Below are 20,376 nucleotides of genomic sequence, written 5' to 3' on the forward strand. Positions count from 1 at the left end.
TACTCCTCTCTTCCACTAGTATGAACTTGTTTTTAGCTATGTTAAAATGCACGGTGCTCGGATGAATGAATTAATTTTTGTGTGTACCTTTTTTTTTTTTAAATCAGAATATTGTGCAAGACAGTTAACTGCCTTGCAGAAAGCTGGGTTTTCTTCAGCCCATCAGTTAATTCATTCTGTGCAACAAGAAGCGTGCAGAAGTGTTACCTGCTAGACGTTAGAGAATGGTACCTGCTAGACATGTTGAAAATATTTGGATTCTGTACTAGCCTGCACCATCTGCGGTTGTTGACTTTCCGTTTTGGCTGTAAACCTAAATTCAGACATCCCAAAGAATAAGGAATCATCAGTGGCCTTTCCAACAGATAATTTTTTTGGAAGAAAATTTCTCTTCATCCTCTTTCAACAGTAACGTATTGTTTACTGAAGTTTATGTACAGAATGTACAAACAGGAAGATCGCCTTCCTGAAAAATACTTCATGAACAGTGCTGAAAGGGAGAGGACATGAAGTATTAAATCTGAAGTGACTTAAAAGATTGCCATCTGGAAACATTTCTTAAACAACAAAAAAAACCAGCCACCAACCCAAAAAGTGAAGGGCAAGGAAGAAAAAGAAAAGTTAAGGGAGTGCTGTGAAGGGGCTGTTATTTTACAGTGACCTAGAGAACTGTTCTTCACTTTCCGTGTTGGTGAGGGATTTGATCTTGAAACTAGATCTGTGGAGGATAAGTCTAAAGCTCAGCAGCAGGTAGCAGCAAATGTCGAAAGGACAGCATTTCAATGAGCAAAGTGGAGAAAAATTTCTTCAACTGTCAAGGCATGTTGTGGTTGTTGATCTGGTCAGGATGAATCCTTAGATGAGGGAAGTGGCTGTCCTAAAAAGGATTGAGTCGATACTCGCGAGGAGATCAATCTGTGATGAGATTTTTTGCCAGGTGGATATATTCATATATTCCCGTCCCAGCAAACAGAAGTTATTGTTAGCAGTGTGATTTTAAGTGTCAGCCAGAAGGGATGTTGCCGTTTCTTCCATCACAACTCGTTACTTTAGGGATTATAATGCAGTGAAGTGCTAGGAAAACTTAGAAGTTAACTTGTTACATGTAGCTGTTTTGGCTTTGTTAGTTACCTGCTTTTCTTCCATTTCTTTTTAGACAAAGAGAGTCTGATCACTGACAGTGGAAAACTTCATGCTCTTGATCTTCTGTTGACACGGCTGAAATCTCAAGGACACAGAGTTCTCATCTACTCCCAGATGACACGGATGATTGACTTGTTGGAGGTAGGAGAGCTATAACCTACAGAAGACATTCTGAAGAGGCAGATTTAGCAACAGTGTTTTGGAGAAAACACTATAGTTTGGATGCAGCAAACCTGACGTAAAATTATTATACTGAAGGATACCCAGTAAATGCATTAATATGAGAATATAAGAGCTGCCATACAAAGTTAGACTTAAGGTCCAGCCTAGTGTCATGCTTCCACGAGTGTACAACAGCAGATGGTATGGAGAAGATGTGCAAGAATAGTGATACTTCACAATTAGTCTCTCAGCATCCAGCAGCTTGCAGCTCAAGGGCTTTCTGAGTCAGATGTGCCTTCTGTATATTCAGTAATCCTAAATGGATTCTTCTTCCTTGATATTGTTCAGTTGCATCTTCAGTCTTTGTAAGTTTTTGTCATTTGCACTGCCCTGTGGCAAGGGGGTTGCGTGGCTTAATTATCCTCTTTTGCTGGTTTTGAACTGCTTCCTTATATTTTCATTTGATGCCCATGTGTCATTTTATTGGAAGAAAGACAGAGAACAGTGATTAATTTTACATTGTTTATGTTGCTTGTAATTTCACAGACTTTTACCATTTCCCTCTATCATCTTATTCCTGTGCAGAAGTTTGGTAGACATTAATAATAAGAGGTTCTCTGGCATGTATGATAGGAAAGAAATTGGGAATTTAGTCATTACTCATTATTTAAATACAGTCAGTCTGCCTCAGAAGGAAAAAAAAAAAATCAGTATTTGACTAGCAACCATGCCACCAAAGAGCTAGTCTGAAGAGACATTAGTAGGAGAGCTATTAATTTGATTTCCTATTGGTAGTACTTATAATGATTAGAAGGAGAAATACTTTTATTTCTCTGGGCTTCTGTTGAAGACAACAAAGTTTGAGTTTTCAGCTGCATCTGAAAAAAGGAATATCTTGTGTGTCACAATGTCTCTGTCCCTTATCAGTGAAGGATTAGTAGTAATGACTTTTGTGACTATTGAATTCTGAGCAAGAATTAGGAGTCTTGATGCACATTGGTTTCAAAGAGGCAATCCTGATGAAGTTTTCTGACTGTGAATACATAGTAGGTGGGGAAATATTTGCATTTGGCAGTATAATTTCAGTACTGCTAAAATATCAAGATCCTATGATCCTTCAGCCATTAGTCCTAGGTGTACGTGGGCTCCCTCAGCAGTGTTTGACATGGGATACCATCTTCTCCCCCATAAAGTGAAGAGAAAAAGTGAGAAGCTTGAATCAATAGCCTGTATGAGTCCTGTGTGAGCAGGAGTGTGTTTTAAGGTCAGCAGTTAATAGTTCAATAAAAAATCAGAAGCTGAATTTAGGTTTTGCTGCTGTGAGGAAAAACAGACCTTGCATGGTTGCAATTCTGTATTTTGGCTCTTTGCCCAGCATTGCTTCCTATGCCTCTCTTTTTGGCAAACATTGGACATGGTGCAGGTTTGTTGACACCCTGCATTACACCATGAAGCTCATAAAGCTGAGTGTTCAGTGTGTCTGTCTTTTCTGTTAGCATTCCATTTTGAAGGCTTGGGAGCACAGCATTTTGCTGTTGCACCTCCTAAATTCTCAACTTTACTTGTTGGGTTTTATTACCCAAACAAGCCACCTACCAAGTCCTCTGTTTTTCTTCTCCCTACCCATGTAACAGAAGCTGGAGTTAAGCAAGCTAAGAATCAAACAAATACTCAGTTTTTAAAAAAATCCTTGCAAAAGTTGTGTAGCGGTAGATATTTATTTTTTTCCTGGCCAGAGATAGCAGAATACATCCCCTCTGCCTACTTGAATATGAAACAACATAAGATGTCCTATTTCTTTTAACTGTATTTTGACTGTGTCAGTGTAACTGCTACGATATCATACTAACCTAATCTGTGCAGGGCAGAGAGCACAAAAGATTGTTTACAATGTTATAAAACATGTCTGTTTGATTTAGCTTCAGCTGAAGAACTGCTGCTTAATTCAGCCAGTATAAAATGGCAGATATAAATGCAAAGAGGAAAATTATTTTCTTTCAACAGAAGAGGATAAAGTATAAGTTCAGTACTGCTATTTCAGACAGATGTGTATTTCATACTTTTTAAGATTGTGTTGTTTGTTTTTCTCAATGTGATTGCTTTCTCCTGTATGGAAGAGTAATTGCCCATTATTTCAGTGGGAATCACATTGCATTCATGTGATGAGGGGTCAAATTATATTCTGCATGAAGTCAAATGTCTTAGTTACATTCTACCAAAAGTTTATTAGTTGTGTTAAAACATAAGAGTACTCAGTTTGGACTATGAAAACATGTTACGGTTTTTGAGAAAGTATCAGTGTCAAAGCCCAGAGGAGCACTGACTGTAACAGCACTGCATTCTTACCATACTCGAGTCATTGTGTGTTGTTCATTTCCTGTATAGGTACTCTGTTGCCAGGGCCACTTTCATTATTTTTCCTAGATTGATACTTTTGGTGGCTTGGTGACCCCTTACGCTAAACAAGATTGGCAGGTATATTTTTCAAGCAGGTCTAGTATAAGTGTCTGCGTGACATTAAAGCTTCCCCATGAGGCTTCCTGCACCCCACCACTCCTTGTGGGGACTAGAAAAATGAGCAGTCATCAAGTGCCTTCCACAATTACAGTACAAACCAGGTATATTACTACTTGAAGAGTTTCTTTGCCCTCTCTCTTTTTCTTTTTTTTTTTTTTCCTCTAAAACCATGCCATTTTTATGAGTGATTAAAGCACTAAACTGCTGACAAGTGTAGTCTAAGTTGCAATGTTTTTTTTTCTTTTTTGTGAATTGAAAGAATGTACTGTTAATATTTGGAAAAATAGTGGATAAAAACAGTTCACAAAAAAGGATGTTTCGTACGAGCACTGTTACACTACTGTGAAGTATCCTTCTTGATCAAAGGAATGTGGATGGAGGCAGACCAGAACCTGTTAAGCAGAGTGTTGAATAGATGATTAGCTAAAGGCTAATGTACTAAGCTAGTTTGTGGGGTGGGGAGGACAACCTATGAGTGCCTGTATTACAAGTGTAGAATAGCTTATTCTTTTGTAATTTGTGCCCTAGTGGAAACATCGAGGGTCTAGGATAAGGATAAATGGAATGAAAGAAGTTGTTTTCTATTTGTGCTGAAGTTTGTTTAGAAGACACTAATGAAGAGATGGTTAATAGATGAGGGAAGACTAAATCAAAATGTTGAAAGATTGAATCATCATAAAATCATCACAGAAGACAGTAACAAAGAGATGGAAGGAAAAGGCCTTTGTGATAATAGAAAAAGGATTGATTAAATCTGGAGGAGAGGTCACATAATGCCTAATTGACAACTGTATCTCTCTGGTTTTAGTTGGTGACAGAAACCTGTCACAGAAATGGAATGAATCAATAGTAAATTAGGGCTTGAGTGTGTGTGGTGAAGTAGCTGTTCTCTGCTTTAAACTTCTGTTGTTGTGCTCAAGAAATCATACTAGCCATGAGCTCTCTTTTGTATAGGTAGACCAAGTGTGACTTTGGCAATTTCCCGATTGTTAATTTTATTTACCCATTTTGCTCTTTCATCTGCCATACATTGAAGCTTCTTTCCAGTACAGAAGTCTTTTTCCCAGGTTCCTTGCAGTATGGCAGCTCTTTCACCTTTTCTGCAGTGGTAAAGCAGAACAAAAAGGAACAGGAGCCCTGAAGGATAGGTGAAAAGGAGAACTGAGCATGGTACTGTCAGAAGGTTCATGAGAGTGCAAGCACTGCCATGTCTTCTCACAGCACATCAGTTCTGTATCTGCTGAACACTGCAGCTTGGAGCAAGATGAATCCAATAGTTCTTGCTGCTAAAGCACCATCTGTTTCCTTCCTGTCTTCAGCAGCAGTCACAGCATCTCAAAAAGACACATGCGCCAGTAGGGTTAAATCTAATGAATGTAACTAGTAGGAGTTGTATCTTGTCAGCATGGATCACGTTGTTAAAGTATCAGAGGGTATCTTTCCAAAGAAACTCTATGGGTATCTGTATAGCCTGAAGAGCTTTCCAAGTAAATCAGATTTTATTGATAATTGCACAGGTATCAGAAAATGCTGAGTACCTTAGAGCATGAAAAATGTCTCTCATTGGAAAAACCCTTTGCCTAAAGCATTCCTGATTGATGCCGTTTGATTTGTGTCCCAGGCAATGGTTTCAGCTCTGCTGCTTGGCATGAGCTGTGGGCTTACACACCAATGTAATATGCAAAGTGTTCGTGTATGCAGTGAGATTCACAGGCTCTTTACTAGCGAGATAAAGCCTGCACAGACATTACTGTACAGTACTGGGTTTTTAAAACCACTAGTCAAATAGTTTAAAATCATCAGGGAGCAAAGAGAGTTGGTTTGTTAGGAAAGGTTCGCTTACACGGTCAAAGCTCAGGATTTAGTAAAAATTTAGACTTGTGAAAACAGACTTCCTAGTTTAGTGATTTTATTTACCTATTTGTTTATAGAAAAAGGCATGTACCATAACATTGTCTGCAGTGCAGCAAATGCATCCCCAACTCTGAACTGACATCATCATTTATCTCTTATATGAAATGCAAAAACTGACATATGATTGAGTAGCTTTAATTTCTGAATTCCTAAAGTATCGCTTACATAAGATTTATTATAGCATATTTGTTGATGACATTTAGGGATAATTTTTTTTTTAAAGTAGCAGTTTTGCTTTTATTGTTTTTTCTGGGAGAAGCAAGACTGAACAGTTTCAAGAGCAACTATTTTTCTGGTGTGTGTTCTTTGCAGGAATACATGGTTTATAGGAAACATACCTACATGAGATTGGATGGTTCTTCAAAGATTTCTGAACGAAGGGACATGGTAGCAGATTTTCAGAACAGGTAATGTATTTTACAAGGTATTTCTGTGCTAAATTATGTGTACATAGAGAGTTGGTATAAGATGTAATGGAAATAAATGAAATTTGCACTTAAATTATCATTCCTGATATCAGATGGACTCATTTACCTGAAGCAATTTCTAGGTGGTTTGCTGACCAGGAGTCACTGGTGTTGATATTGAACCCAGTTGTATTTAGGAATTGGTCATCTGTGAAACAGTATTGGAAGCAATTTTAGCGTACCCACCTATTGTGCTTCTTGCCATTCCAAATATGCTGTTGCTTATAAAGAAGCTCAGTAGAAAGGCAGCAAATGTTTGTTGTTTATTATATACTCTGACAATTGACACTGTGAAGATGAGATTGAAAATCTTGCATATGCTAGAGCTTTGAAAGTGACCTAGTTTTCTGCAAAACAAACTATTTAAGCATGTTTTATTAAGAAACCTTAAACTAATATACAAGTGATAAAATGGGAATTTTATTAGATAGTAAGATATGCTAACCCTTTTCATTTATTAAAATAAAATGGATTCTTGCCATTTTTACGAGCACATCAGGAAAGAACAGTGTGTAATCATCGTATTTTAAGTTACTATATTTTAGTATAACTTTGTCTCTACTAGGGTGCATTATTTTTAATGATTTAATTTATCATTATTAAGTTTCCTTTTAATCATGAGTTATAGCTTGACAGGGTGTCACTTTGGTATGGTAGTTCACAGTAAGGTTACCCTTCCTGAATGTTGGTGTGAGCTTGTAAGAAGGTTGCTTTTCTTTTTCAGAGGAGTTAGGTTCATAGATTGTTGTTTATTGCATGGTGAAAGCAGCATTCTAGACTAGAGAATAGTCCTTGCATTAGCGCTCCCAAGGTATCATAGCTGAAGATAGGAGGGGAAGCCATATACAGCCTTTCAGGCCACTGGTTCATGAGGCTTAAAGACCTGAAGGACTGTGTTGCAATGATGATTCTTATAGTGAATTCCTCAGAGCAATAAAACTTGAAAAGAACGCATACCAAATACCTGAAGTAAGTGAGAGGACCATGCAGTACCTTTCTTCCTGTTTCCAGGTGTCAGAAACAGGTTTCTTGCAGGTTATGATGTCCTCCTGGAATCCTGACTCTTGTTCTTGTAAGGTTCTTTAACCAAAAGAAGTAAAGAAATTTGTTTTTATTAATGAACAGAATTTGGTTTTATTAATGAATAGAACAACTGAAGAAAAATAATCATTTTGGTAGGAAATCCGTTTGAGATATAGGTCAGCCAGTGTAAACAAGAATTCCTATTAAAATGTTAGTTGAGTTCCTCTTATATATGATATACTTATGAGAAATATTTCCAGGAAAAAAGCCTGACTGAGACTAAACTGTCCTGCAGGATATCCTAGCAGGGTGCTGAAAACATATAGCTATAGAATGATAATTTGTTCCTGTAGTCTGTGGCACTGTCCACTTTCTTTCCTTCCCATATGGCATTTCCAGAAGTATTTCACAGCTGGATGTTCAGGTGACTGTCTATATGCACGTTCCACTATTGTCACAAGAGTGAAAAGATTTCCTGGCCAAGGATGACCTACATGGCAAGCAGGCATCTGCTGACTCTTTTGGCCTTGTACCTGCAAGATAAAGTCTAGAGATTGACAGCTCAGCTTCAGTTCCTCCCAGCTGCCCATAGCTCAGAATGGATTTTTGTACTCTTAGATTTTGGACTGCCAGAAACCTTTCTAATTTTAGAGTTCTTGGCACTTTTTTTGTGTGTGTTAATTCATAGTTTTCATAATCGTTTCTGTTGTCTATTGGTAATTTCCTTAGGGGGAGCAGGGGGAAATCTTACCTTGGACCAGAATGGGTTCTTTGAGAGTCTGTTTTTTATGATACAGACTTGCCAGCTACTTGTGAATGTCTTGGAGTTTGAGTCCTGAGAAAATAGGTCCACTTGACCTGCAAGGATATGGATTCCAAACCCCTTAGTTTTTCACATTTGTAGAGTTGTACTAGCATATGTGTAATAGCCTGCCATACACTCACACTTCCTCCAGGGAGGGCAAGAAAGACCTTAGATTTGATGAGTGGACTTTCAAGGACAGGCTGCCTACACATAGTTAGTCAAGAAGGAAATGACCCGTGCTGCTCATTCAGCAGGAGTTTCTGGTGCTTTACTTGCATGCACTAGTGTACAGACAGTGTGGTGCCAAAAGAATGTGGCATTGCAGAGTGTCTTCTCTTAAGCAGAGGGCCTTGTTCTGTCACTGTCAAAGTACAGTATCTCAGCCTCTTTGGAGTCCTTACTGGTACTGTCTGCTTTGTTTGCATCAGCCTGTTCACAGATCCATATGGTGTTAAACACTTTTAAATACCGCTGACCCCCCAGTGGCACTAGTGAGGTTTACAACCTTAGCAGAAACCCTGATTTTGCTGTTACCACTTGCGTTTTCATCAGTACTTGCTCATCCTACATATAGACCTGTCTCCTTTGTCTTCTGCGTGCACAGGGTTAGAACTGCCATTGAATCTCAACATCCATTGTCCATTTTGTCTGACTCCTCAGACTGTAGCTAGGGCTTAATGCACTGTTACAGGTACTTGACTAGTGTGCCCCACCTTCCTCAGTTAGGTAAAGGATTATTAGGCTTAGAGGATTATTCCAAGTCAAATATTGGGATGCCTCATCTCTCTCTTAGCAACCAGCATCCCTGAATCTGGTGCCAGCAAGTCTAACCCTTGGGGCTAGTATGACCGTATTAGGGTTTGTGGATCTCCCAAGGAGGTGTTCAGAGATAGCTTTCCTGAAGTGTGTTGTGGAATGACAGTCTATATTCTACTAGGGCCTTCTGTCTGGAGGGCCACGTTTGCCAAGGGCAACTGGTTTGTCATCAATTTTTATGCTGTCTGAGGAGCCCCAAGGTACGTAAATGTAAGACAGCTAGCGCAGACTGAAAATGCTCCAAGGTGGGAAGGACAGCTTGTGTGCGGTAATAATGGAGTTCACTTACAGACAGTGTGTTTCAAAGAACTGAGAGTGAAATGAATTACTCTTGCTTTTGTGCGGTATCTGATCATTAGTACTGTCTACATCCTTGAAACATTTTATGGTCAACAACTGAATTGTTACATAACTATCGTGAAATGAATCAATTTATTCTCATTTTACAGGTAAGAAAAGTGGACAAAAGAGATTAGAGCTTTTAATTTGAATCAGCAACACGATTAGGACTAGTCTAGAGAAGTTCTTAGACTGAAGGACTTCTCTTTGTGCCAGTGGACCCTTGTCCTTTTGTAATGTACCTCTATATTTGCCAGCTTGCCTTTATATTAAGATTATTCTTCCTGCTTGCCCCCCAAAGTTGTTTGTTCTGTTCAAAGCACTGAATTTAGAACAAAACTTGGATCTACACAGTTTCAACACTTATTGTTAAGGCAAGATATTTTAACATCGATCAGTTCTGTGAAACAATAAATTGTTCTTTGTCCATATGAAATCTTAATTTCCAATGTGGGCAAGGTAAACAAGCCCTGGTTTGTTTTGATAGAGATTAATAAGCTGCTATTGCAAACCAAATGTTTGCATGTTCTGACACTCCTGATCTGTAGATTATTTTCTCTCACTCATTCATATGTGGTTTTCTTTCTTGACCATGAACAGCACAAAATGTTCTGAAGTGTTCAAGTAATAGAAATAGCCCTGATCACTTAATATGGGTCAAAAAATTTACTTCTGTGGTTATTTCTTGTTCATTGTGCACAAAATAAGGGGGTTTTAATCTTTCCTCTACAGGAATGATATATTTGTGTTCCTGTTAAGCACAAGAGCTGGAGGCTTGGGCATTAACCTTACAGCTGCAGATACGGTAGGTGAAGTTTGGTAAAGTAATACAGAATAAAAAATTGGCTTACTGATGTTTAGTTTTCAGTATAAGTATTTCTTTGCTTTTCCTGCCTCATATGCTTCCACCCACCATTTTTCCCAAGCTGCTCATCTCCTGCCTCCCAGCCTCATGATTTCTGGAAAGTTGGTCTTTCTGTGTGAAAGTTGACACTCTTTACTGTGCTGATCAATATTTTTTAGTACTGCCATTCACATCATGAAATTGAATAACGTTGTTTACTTTCCTCATATTTACAATATAGTATTACCTTCATGATAAAATTGTAGAATATTGGACACCTGGTACACAGGTTTTGGTTGTAGTTGGACATATCTTTCTTCTCCCCACATACTTTAGTACCAGAGTCTAGAAAGGAGTTGGATGACTGAAAGGGTCTACAGATGCAAATGACACTTTCATACAGTGAATGATGTTTCATGTATGACTGCTCTTAAGGTTCAGCTGCAAAGGAATCAGTAGAACAGGTATCAGTTGCTCTTTTTGCTGTGCACAGAAGAATGAAGCAATGCCTCTAAAAGTACCAAGTCATTTGTAGCTGAATATCAGCTAGTCAGGAAGGATAAATTGCTTCCCACCTACTCACCTAAGGTGTAAAGGCATACTGATTGAGGTGAATTGCAAGGATTTGCACTCTGGATCAGCTGCCACTAATCACTAGAGAAGGAATACTGACCTACATGAACCATTTAGCTCTTCAATAACAGCTGTTCTTGTGTTTCTAACCCAATACCATGTGTGGATGCAGATTTGACCCCAAGACAGACTGTAATCCTTAGCCACACAAAACCAAAGATCTCTGAATCAAAAATATTACTTTTTTTTTTTTTTTAAATACCCCACCATATCTTGCTGTCATTTAAATCAGAAGAAAGCAAGTATCTGTAGGATTTTCAGGGTTGAAAAGTTCTCTCAATTGAAGTTGCTTCAGCAGAGGAAATAAACAGATGGAAGCACAGACATGCTCCTGCAGGCTCCTTGCACGAACATTTTTAGTTCTGTGGTTTTGTAATTTTCTGAATACTTTGCTGTCTAAAATTTTTTTTTCAATGTTTCTATTTTGTATGCTTACTGTGCATAAAGTACTGTTGGAATGATAGCGCAATATGAATGTAATGTGGCATTTCAGTTTTGTAGTAAAAGGACTAGAAGTGTTAGACTAGATTAGCCTTTATCCAGGTTTGAAAGAAAAAAAACCTGGAGTGTTACTTTTCACGTTAAATTCTAATTTTATGGGCTTTTTCTTCTTAAGGTAAGTAACACTAAAATGGGTTCATGATGTGGTTAGCCTATAATTAATTACATGTCGGTGATTTAATGTGGTGACAAACTTAGGAATTTTGTGCCTCCAAAGCAGATTTGTTGAAGAAGGTACTAAAGACATTCTGTGGAAGTTGAAACATTCACAGTGTCAATTAGTTTGAATTCATCTGAAATGCAATGGAAAAGACTTAATAGGACTGGGCAAAGCTAGGTTAATACAGCCTGCAGTGGGGTGGTAATTCTGGGGGGTGTACAGTAGAACTTTTATTTTTATCAGTATATTGGATTTTTGTTTGTTTTATCACCAGGTGCTCTAAATGAATGGTTTCATTTAATCCTTTCTGTTCTGGTGTTCTTTTGCAGGTAATTTTTTATGACAGTGATTGGAACCCAACAGTAGACCAGCAAGCCATGGACCGGGCGCACAGGCTGGGTCAAACAAAACAAGTCACTGTGTACCGGTTGATATGTAAAGGCACCATTGAGGAGCGCATCTTACAAAGGGCTAAGGAAAAGAGTGAGGTAGGAATAAAGAAATCATCTGGAACAAGAAGTTACAGAAACGGTATCAGAAAACACATATCAAAATGAGTGAAGAAACAGAAAAAGTACCTACAGGGAGACAGAAGAGAGGCCAAAAGGGAGTGTCTTTGTTCAAATAAACAAATCTGTGTCCCTAACACAGCAGCATTACAGCTGCATTGTATGAACTAGGAAGCAACTAATTATTTACACTGTGACTTTGTGAAAACTATTTCTTACGATCCAGTGAAACTACTCATGCTTCTTTTAGACTAGAGCTTCTGTCTTTGCTGTGTTAGGGCTACTGATTCCTCTCATGTTATACCACAGCTGAATCTTTTTTTAAAGACATTTGGAAGGTAATCAAGTGAAAATTATTTGAGGCATGAGGGTTGCCAGAAGTGCTCAGTGTCCTGCAGCATCAAGCAATAAGTGTATTAGAAACTTTAAACCTCATGACACTTTATTGGCCAGAAGAAATTAAGCAGATTCACTTTCTTTGGTAGCAGTAGGTATACTATATACAACATTCAGATGTTTTGTGTACTCAGGGTGTCTTTTAGGTTTTGTCTTAATTAGATGCTGATCATGGTGCTGCAGCAACTGAAGCATTTCCAGCTGAATGCATTCATGTTTCCCATGTTGAAACTTACCCATTTTCTCTAGGATACCGCACTAGAGTCACCTGATACCAACCTGAAAATAAAGTGTCATCTTTTTGCTAGTGATCCAGATCATCAAAATAGACTTATGCTAAAGCTTGTTCTCTTTTGCCAAGTTACAACTCTTCTTTGTTGCTTGTGAATTTGGGGAGGGAGGGGGGCTATATACTTGCAGTAATAGAGGTTGAGTGAATTGCTTAAACTGAGACACTGACTCAATATGGAGATTCAGTTTTCAGTCAAGGAGGCTAAAAATGTTGTATCCTTTAAGAATGTGATCTGCATGATCCTCTGTGCAGATTACTTGAAAAATTGGATTGGCAATTTATACCTGACAGGAGTACTGTATTTTTTCTTTTTGTTCAGCAGTATATTAATACTATTATCATTTGTTGTTTGTTACATGGTGCTTTAGAAGAAGTGCAACTTTGCACAAGGAATGGCAATTTACTGCTTTCTAGCTTGGTTGCTTCTCATATTTTATACTCTTAAGAAATCTTCCCTGAAATTTTGCTACTAACTTTGGTATGGAAGAAAAGTTGAGTCAATTTTGACTTGCATAGATGTGCTGGCATCTTTTTTTGGCTGGCTTTCAGTGAAAGGTAGTGAGAATGGTTCAAGGCTGCTTTGAGTAATTTTTCCTTTTTTCCTCTCTTATGTTTTTTTTCCTTCTAGATCCAACGAATGGTTATTTCAGGTGGCAATTTCAAACCTGACACCTTGAAGCCAAAAGAGGTGGTCAGCCTTCTGCTGGATGATGAGGAACTAGAAAAGAAACGTATGTAAAATTTGTGTTGCAGCATTTTCCCCATCTCCCACTTCATTAGCTTACGAAATCTCTGTTTTTATCTCTACAAACATATGTATTGCTGATAACAACTTCTGTTTCCTGGCTCTTTTTGTATTGCTAACTCTTGTTAGTACAAGCTGGTTTCATATCAGGGGTGAGCTGAAAGATGAAGTTGTGCAAGAGAGACATGATGATGCGATAAAGTTTTTATTGGCACTCATTCAGGATCATTGCATTGTTCATGAATGACAAAGCTTCAACAAGAATTATGTAGGTCATAACAAGAAAAGTATTAATAAAAATGCTGTGTTTCATCATACTTTTGAAGCTGTATTAAGAGGTATATGCTTTTATGTTGCTTGAAAGAAGAATTTCACTATAAGACTTTTGAGTAATTTGGATACAAATAGTTCTAATACAGTAGTGTTTCCAATGTGGTTGAGTTTTAATACAGCTGACTTTTCTCCACAGTTCTGTTAGAACTAGAATTTCTTGTAAGTTTCACGAAAGGATATGAAATATCTTTCCAGTGGTGACAACTCTGTATTTCTTTTCTGACAGTGCGTCAGCGTCAAGAAGAGAAGCGACAGCAGGAAGAAACAAATCGTGTGAAGGAACGTAAACGTAAAAGGGAAAAATATGCTGAAAAGGTACTTTGATGCAGAGGAGGTTGCCTGTGTTAGTGATAGAGCCGGAAGAGCTTCAGGCTCACTATTATGTGGTGTGGAAACATTTTATGCAAAGGCAGACTAATGAGTAAAGCCTTGTTCCCTTCAGCATTGAATATCAATCTGTGACACTTCCTTACACAGACGAGGGATATTACAAAATACGTAATGCATAGTTATCTGTATTTTAATATCATTAGCAAGTTGAAAAATAAGGAAGTACTGCATACCCAAACAACACTGTAGATCACCAGTAGTCTATACACAAGGATTTGAAGACTCATGCTTGAAGAAACCAAAATGATGAACTGATCATTCTATGGCATATAAAATGGTGGCTTAATCAAGATTTTGTTCTGCAAGGACAAAAAGGGAATGTAAATGAAACATCAAACACAGATAAAACCTATATAGCTATGTGGCTTCTGTGGAACAAGGGGAAGATTGGTTTGTTTAAAAAAGATCATTAAAACTAGTCTATGAACAATCTGAATTTTTGAGACAGGGAGGCTTTGCATTAATTAATTGGAATTTTGTGTAATGGTAAGGAATTTCAAGCTCGCTCCAAAAGGTAATGGAAATCAAAGTAATCTTGTAAGAGTAATTCTCCATTATTCCAGCTATTTTAGAAATAGAAGAAAAAGAAAAAACCAAGCCCTACTTAAATCTAAAGGAGCCTTTAAGGGATCTGTTTACTGTGTCCTTCAGAAACTTGTTCTGGGAAATTCTGGACATGGCGTTCCTGGAGTTATAATACTGCATTAGATGTTGAGATATGGGGTTGCTTATTCCCTTTCCTCTGTTTTATCATCCTTTTCATTACTGGTACTGTTTTATTTATTTCAGAAGAAGAAGGAAGATGAATTGGATGGGAAGAGAAAGAAAGAGGGCATGAACCTTGTGATCCCATTTGTTCCCTCAGCTGATAACTCCAACCTGTCTGCTGATGGGGATGACTCCTTCATTAGTGTAGACTCTGCCATGCCCAGCCCTTTCAGTGAGGTAGGACTCACTACTGCTTTAAACTATATGCTATTTCAATTGTAGCCTTACGTCTTGTAGGATTCTTGCTTTGTTATCTTAGCTAGTGTAGAACTTCAAGTATGTGGGGAACAATGGAAATGAAAATAATTTATTGAAAACACAACAACTGCTAATAAGGTGCGTTACAGCTCCTCATGTTATTTGACATTCCATTATACCCCTCTTCATTTGCTCTCTGCCTCCCTTTCTTACAGCGTGTTCATGCCCTGACTCTCTGCCCTTTCAGCCCCTGAAATTTTTCCATTCCTGCCTGCAGTCCCACTTACTGTCTTGCTACTTTCTTCTCCCTCTTTCTTGCCTTTGTCATGCTCACATTTATAACCATGTGCCTTTTTCAATACCAGTACCTTCCATAGCAAAAACAGTCTCTTTCTGCTCCTGGACCAAACAATATCCCTCAAATAGAACCTTGACGTTCGATGTCTTTGTATGTACTCCTCGCTAGTCTCATCTACATCTCCTTCTCTGTTTCCTTCCTTGCTTCTGATTCTGAATTAGTCTGGGTTTTTTCCTCTGGAATTTAAGTTGTAAATTCTCAGTGGCACACATCTTACTTTCCTTTCATCTTTCTGTAAAGCATTGCAAACTGGTTTTGGCAGCAAATGATTTTGTTCTATACCGTGTTGATTAAGATTCCTATGTTGCATTGTTCCGTTATTGACCAAGATTTTTTATTAGCAGTAGTCGGAGGTTAAGAATCCTGTTGTTTTCTTTCTTGCAGTTGAAAGTGCACGGTTGAACAGCAGTTCTCTTGAATCTCTGCTGACACCATTAGTCTCCTGCTTCTTAACATCTGTTTTCATGAATTGAAATTAAGTAGCTCTTGGAGGTCTTTACTGCTGCTCAGCATGTATATAGAGGGTGTGGTGTGATTAGGCAGATCCTGTATCATGCTGCTAGTCTCACATAGAGAAAAAGAGAGAGAACAGAACAAGTACAATTAATTACTTGTGATTGTATGTCTTTTAAAGATCTTACTATGTTTGTACCCTTCCCTTTCCTAACCTGAGAAGTGAATGGCTTTGTTCTCTGTCATGTTTAGATATCCATTAGCAGTGAATTACATATGGGCTCTATCCCTCCCGATGAGAGCAGTAGTGATATGCTTGTGATTGTGGATGATCCAGCTTCTTCAGCACCTCAGTCAAGGGCAACAAACTCTCCTGCTTCCATTACTGGCTCAGTTTCAGATACCATGAATGGTCAGTACTTTTGCCTTTATTTACTACTAACATTTATTAAACATTGACTTTGTATGTTTATGTGATAAATTTTCTGCATTTTAACCAGAGTATATGCATGGTTGGCAAGATCTGGGGAAAAAATTGCCTGTTCATTGAGAAATTATTTATGATTGGATAGGAAATCTCTTTATCGTCTGTCATTCACCACACTTTCCTCTTTTCTGTGTTAGTTACTCTTAAAAGTTTTGTCCTTTGTTCCTGTGTTACAGAGGGCTCGCCTTCCATTATGTTCATATTACCAAATTTCAGACAACCACAGAACTATTAATCTCTAAGCTTTTCATTGAATTTGCTGTTGGGCTAATAATCAGTTGTCTATTTCCAGTAGGTGATTGGAGCAGCTGTAATTTTAAATAATGGCAAATGTTTTTAGCTACCATAGTTTCTATACTGACATAAGTAGAGCCACAGTTCTTGATGAGCTTCTTTAGAGATAGCAGATGGCAGAAACTTCATATCTATCTTCAAGTAAGAAAATGCTTCATCCTGATGTAGAACCTAGAATCCTCCACCTATGTGTGGATTAGATTCATAATAATAATGACAAGTAGCTGGCTAGAATAAGATGTGGTTAATGAAGAGTGAAGTGTTGTATACATAATTTCTTTTCATGGGATCGCGCTTGCTAACAGTGTCCATATTAATGTAAATGAAAATACCAGTTAATAGGAACAGTATTAATGTAAATGGTAGGTAGTTAGGTGCTGTACTCATTTGTAAGTCACCTGAAATACTATAGCAGTTACTGTTTTAACATTCTTTTCTTGTTAAGGTGTTTCAATGCAAGATACACCTCTCACTGGGAGATGCCAGTCAGGTCGAAGCCGGGGTCGTCCTAAAGGGTCGGGCAGTGGATCAAAAGGCGGCACCGGGAAAGGCAGAAGCCGGAAATCAATAGCAGGAAGTGCAGCTGCAATGGCAGGTGCCAAAGCAGGGGCGGCAGCAGCCTCTGCAGCAGCATACGCAGCGTACGGGTACAACGTCTCTAAAGGTATGTGGGGAAGGGGAGGCAGCAGACTACCCAGAGCAGAGCCAACCACATGAGTTCGGGTGATTGTTGTTTACAGCCTGTCAAAAAATAGATAAAAAGCATTGTGTTGTTGGTATTGCTTGTCCGTTATATTCCGAGATCCAAGCAGTACGCAATGTGACACGGTAATGGTGTGAGAGGATAGCCAGTTTCACCACAGATGACCTTGAGAAGCGAGTCCTGCAGAAGTTTTGTCTTCCCTTTGAATTATCTCACACCAAGTATTTTTCCTCTTGTTTTTTATTTTGGTGTCCAGCCAAATAAGATAATGTTGTTTATCCCGTGGGTATGGCTGTGGCTTTCCTGCATTGCTGTCATGTTGAAGTTACAGCATCAGGTTCCAACATCTGCTAAACTGATGGTGACGGAGCTTCAGCATTACACCAGCTGAAGGTGGCCCAGGGTATAACTGCAAGATGTTTTGTATCTTAAGGACATCCCTCTTCATTGAACTCTGATAAACCATGAATACAGGGTGGTCTTAGGACCGACTTTTAGTATATTGTTTGCTGTTGAAGAGCCACAGGTGGAGTAATACGCTTACATGGAATTTGATTCTCTCTTCCATTGCTAGGCATGTCTGCAAGTAGCCCTCTACAAACAGCAATTATTCGGCCTTCTGGACTTGCAGATTTTGGACCTTCAAGCGCCTCTTCTCCCTTGAGCTCCCCTTTGAGCAAAGGAAACAGTGTTTGTGGGACCCCCAAAAGCTTAAACCTGACCAGCAGTCTCATATCAGAAACTCCAATTCGGAAGCAAAGCAAAGGTGCCCATACCTCAGGTGGTCGGTAGTAATTTTGAACTCCCAAAGCTTGTCTGAACTGTGTTGGCTTTCAGAGTAGACCACCCTGCCAGTTGCAGGCATGCAAACGAATGCCTTGTTGCTGTCCAGCACGTGTGTGAAAAGAAAATCAAAGCACAACGGGAGCGGGTGGTTTATGTGAGCACTTTGATTATGTGTATTCCAAAAAACTATCTTTGCAGATGCTGCGAGAAGGAGGGAAGGGAGTCTGGGGTAACTGGGATAAGTGATAGCTTGTGTTTTATTGACACATCTGGCAAAGCTTCCCAAGAAAGCATCCAGCTACTCCATGCAATACCCTGCAGCTGTGTGCGCTTGAAGACACACCAGTACACTTTCTCTCTTGTAGCTTGAGGTGGAACCCAGTGTTAGTTTTATCCAATGAAATCAGTATCTGAACCCCAGGATACTGTAGAGTCACAAGACATTTCTGTACTGGCAGCTGGTCAGTGTACGTGCGGGGGTAATTGGGGGCTAAGCTGAAGATGACGTGTAATCAGAAAAAATCTTGGATTCTTCTAGTGTGGGCCTCTGGGTTCTTTAAAGGTTTGAAATGCAAAGGAAGGTGTCTCGGGTGGTTTCCAGGGAATGGACTCTTTTCAGCACCGTTTGTCCAGAAGAGGTTCAGAGCCGCAGAATACAGAGCGCTGGCAGGCCTAGTGAGAGCAGCAGCAGCACTGCCTCTGCTTCACGCAGTGGAAGAAACCACAAGCCAGTGGTTTGGTTTGCATTTCAGAGTTCTCATCAGCATGAACACTCTCTGTGTTCGGAATGATTCCTCCCACTTTTGAGGTGTGCAGAACTCTTAAAAGCTTAGAAACAAAATAAGGCTCCATTTGTACAAATCTCAAGAAGAGGGAAAGCTGAAGTGCCGAGGAGGAGTTTGCTGCTGCTCCTCTCACTGTGTTATAGCAGAGCATGGTTCTGCAGCTTGCAGTGCTGCGAGGCAAGCAACGAAAAACAGTCCTGAGAGAGAGAGAGACCTGTGCCATTCCCCCTTCCAGCCAAATCCTGGGAAAAAAAATTGTCTCATATCCCAGCCATCCATTGACTGTTCTTCTAGTGTGTTTGCCCTTCATCTTTGTGATCATCACACATACTAGCTTGGTTGAGTTCACTGCGGTGTGCGGGTACCAGTAGCCATGTCCCGTAAGGCTGATAGAAGGCAGCGCTGCCAGTGCCCATCTGTGTTCTCATTCTCTGGTTGCTCCTTCGCCGTTCTCAATGCACAACCCCCGCCCTGTAGCCCCTTGCTTTGCTGTAAGCATTGTCTGCATTGCACTGAGATTTAAGTGTGGGGCAGTTCTTCTGTCTGACACATTGAATTAAAAGGCTGTTCTGCCGGGGCACTTTCATCCCTTGAGAGAGAAGCAAGCTGAGTTGCAGGTCTGGGCTGTGACAGTGGAAGATAACTTTTTTTATTATTATAATTTTTTCCAACCCCAAATCCTTTGCCTGGCGTCCTACAGTGTGGAGCGAGTGCTTCCTGTTGGCTCTGCCTCTAATTTGCACACCTGAAAATAGCAGAACTGAGCTTAGTTAGATTGATTTTTAAACAGATTTGCAGGGGATAATTGAGGGGGAGGTGGTGTTTAATTAACCGATGAAGACTTCCCCCTTCCCCTCCTATTCACATGTATATATGATATTTAGAGGGAATCAGACAAATGCCAAGCCTTTTTTTCTCTTTGAATGTGCTGTCTATTTTTATAACTGAACTTGTACATATGTATAAAGAGAGACACATCTTTCTTTTACTAACTGGAGAAGAAAATCTTAAATAAAATGGAGTGAGATAATTTTATGTAAATCAGTGTCTTTGTGTTTTTTATGCACATAGTAGTATGAATGGGAGGATTAGGGAAGAGAGCATGGAGGATATGCATCTGGAAATGCATCTGGAGACATATGTTGCTTAATGTAATGCTCTAGAGTGTCTACACTCTTCCGAGTATCACGTTTGTAACCTTTTTCAGTTACAACTGTACCCTTATCGCATGTTTGTATTCACTGATTATAGGTGGTGTGCAGCAGATCACAAGAAAACAGAAGCAAGTATAATATGTGTAGTTACATAGTACCTGAACTATGATGGTTGAATTCAATACAGTTGATCGTTTTGGGACATCATTCTCTACAGTTTTTTTCTTTTTCTTCTTTCAGTGGGAGTTGAAAGGACTTTCTTGTGTGCAGTCTTGATTTTCAAACTGCTAGATAGTTGCATCAATTTGTAATCCAAAGTGGAGAGAAAAAAATAATTTGTAACTTGAAAAGATTGCAAAAATGTAATATGTACAGTTGCCTGCTATATTTTTGGAAGATTA

At 39.1% G+C, this 20,376-nt stretch overlaps 1 protein-coding gene across 1 annotated transcript in view; it reads left to right on the forward strand.

The window, feature by feature from the left end:
- The window catches only part of INO80 (INO80 complex subunit), a 71,548-nt gene extending 51,686 nt beyond the window's left edge, over positions 1 to 19,862 (forward strand). The window contains exons 27-36 of the mRNA XM_010580083.1: positions 1,157 to 1,284; positions 6,049 to 6,143; positions 9,919 to 9,991; positions 11,654 to 11,812; positions 13,150 to 13,252; positions 13,826 to 13,914; positions 14,779 to 14,934; positions 16,019 to 16,178; positions 16,993 to 17,211; positions 17,825 to 19,862. Of these exons, the coding sequence (XP_010578385.1) occupies positions 1,157 to 1,284; positions 6,049 to 6,143; positions 9,919 to 9,991; positions 11,654 to 11,812; positions 13,150 to 13,252; positions 13,826 to 13,914; positions 14,779 to 14,934; positions 16,019 to 16,178; positions 16,993 to 17,211; positions 17,825 to 18,042 (1,400 nt within the window). The 3' untranslated portion in view covers positions 18,043 to 19,862. The remainder of the gene's footprint in view (positions 1 to 1,156; positions 1,285 to 6,048; positions 6,144 to 9,918; positions 9,992 to 11,653; positions 11,813 to 13,149; positions 13,253 to 13,825; positions 13,915 to 14,778; positions 14,935 to 16,018; positions 16,179 to 16,992; positions 17,212 to 17,824) is intronic.
- The last annotated feature ends 514 nt before the right edge of the window (positions 19,863 to 20,376 follow it).

Source organism: Haliaeetus leucocephalus, unplaced genomic scaffold (genome assembly GCF_000737465.1).
Source record: "Haliaeetus leucocephalus isolate CR32 unplaced genomic scaffold, Haliaeetus_leucocephalus-4.0 Scaffold696, whole genome shotgun sequence".
Classification (NCBI taxonomy): domain Eukaryota; kingdom Metazoa; phylum Chordata; class Aves; order Accipitriformes; family Accipitridae; genus Haliaeetus; species Haliaeetus leucocephalus.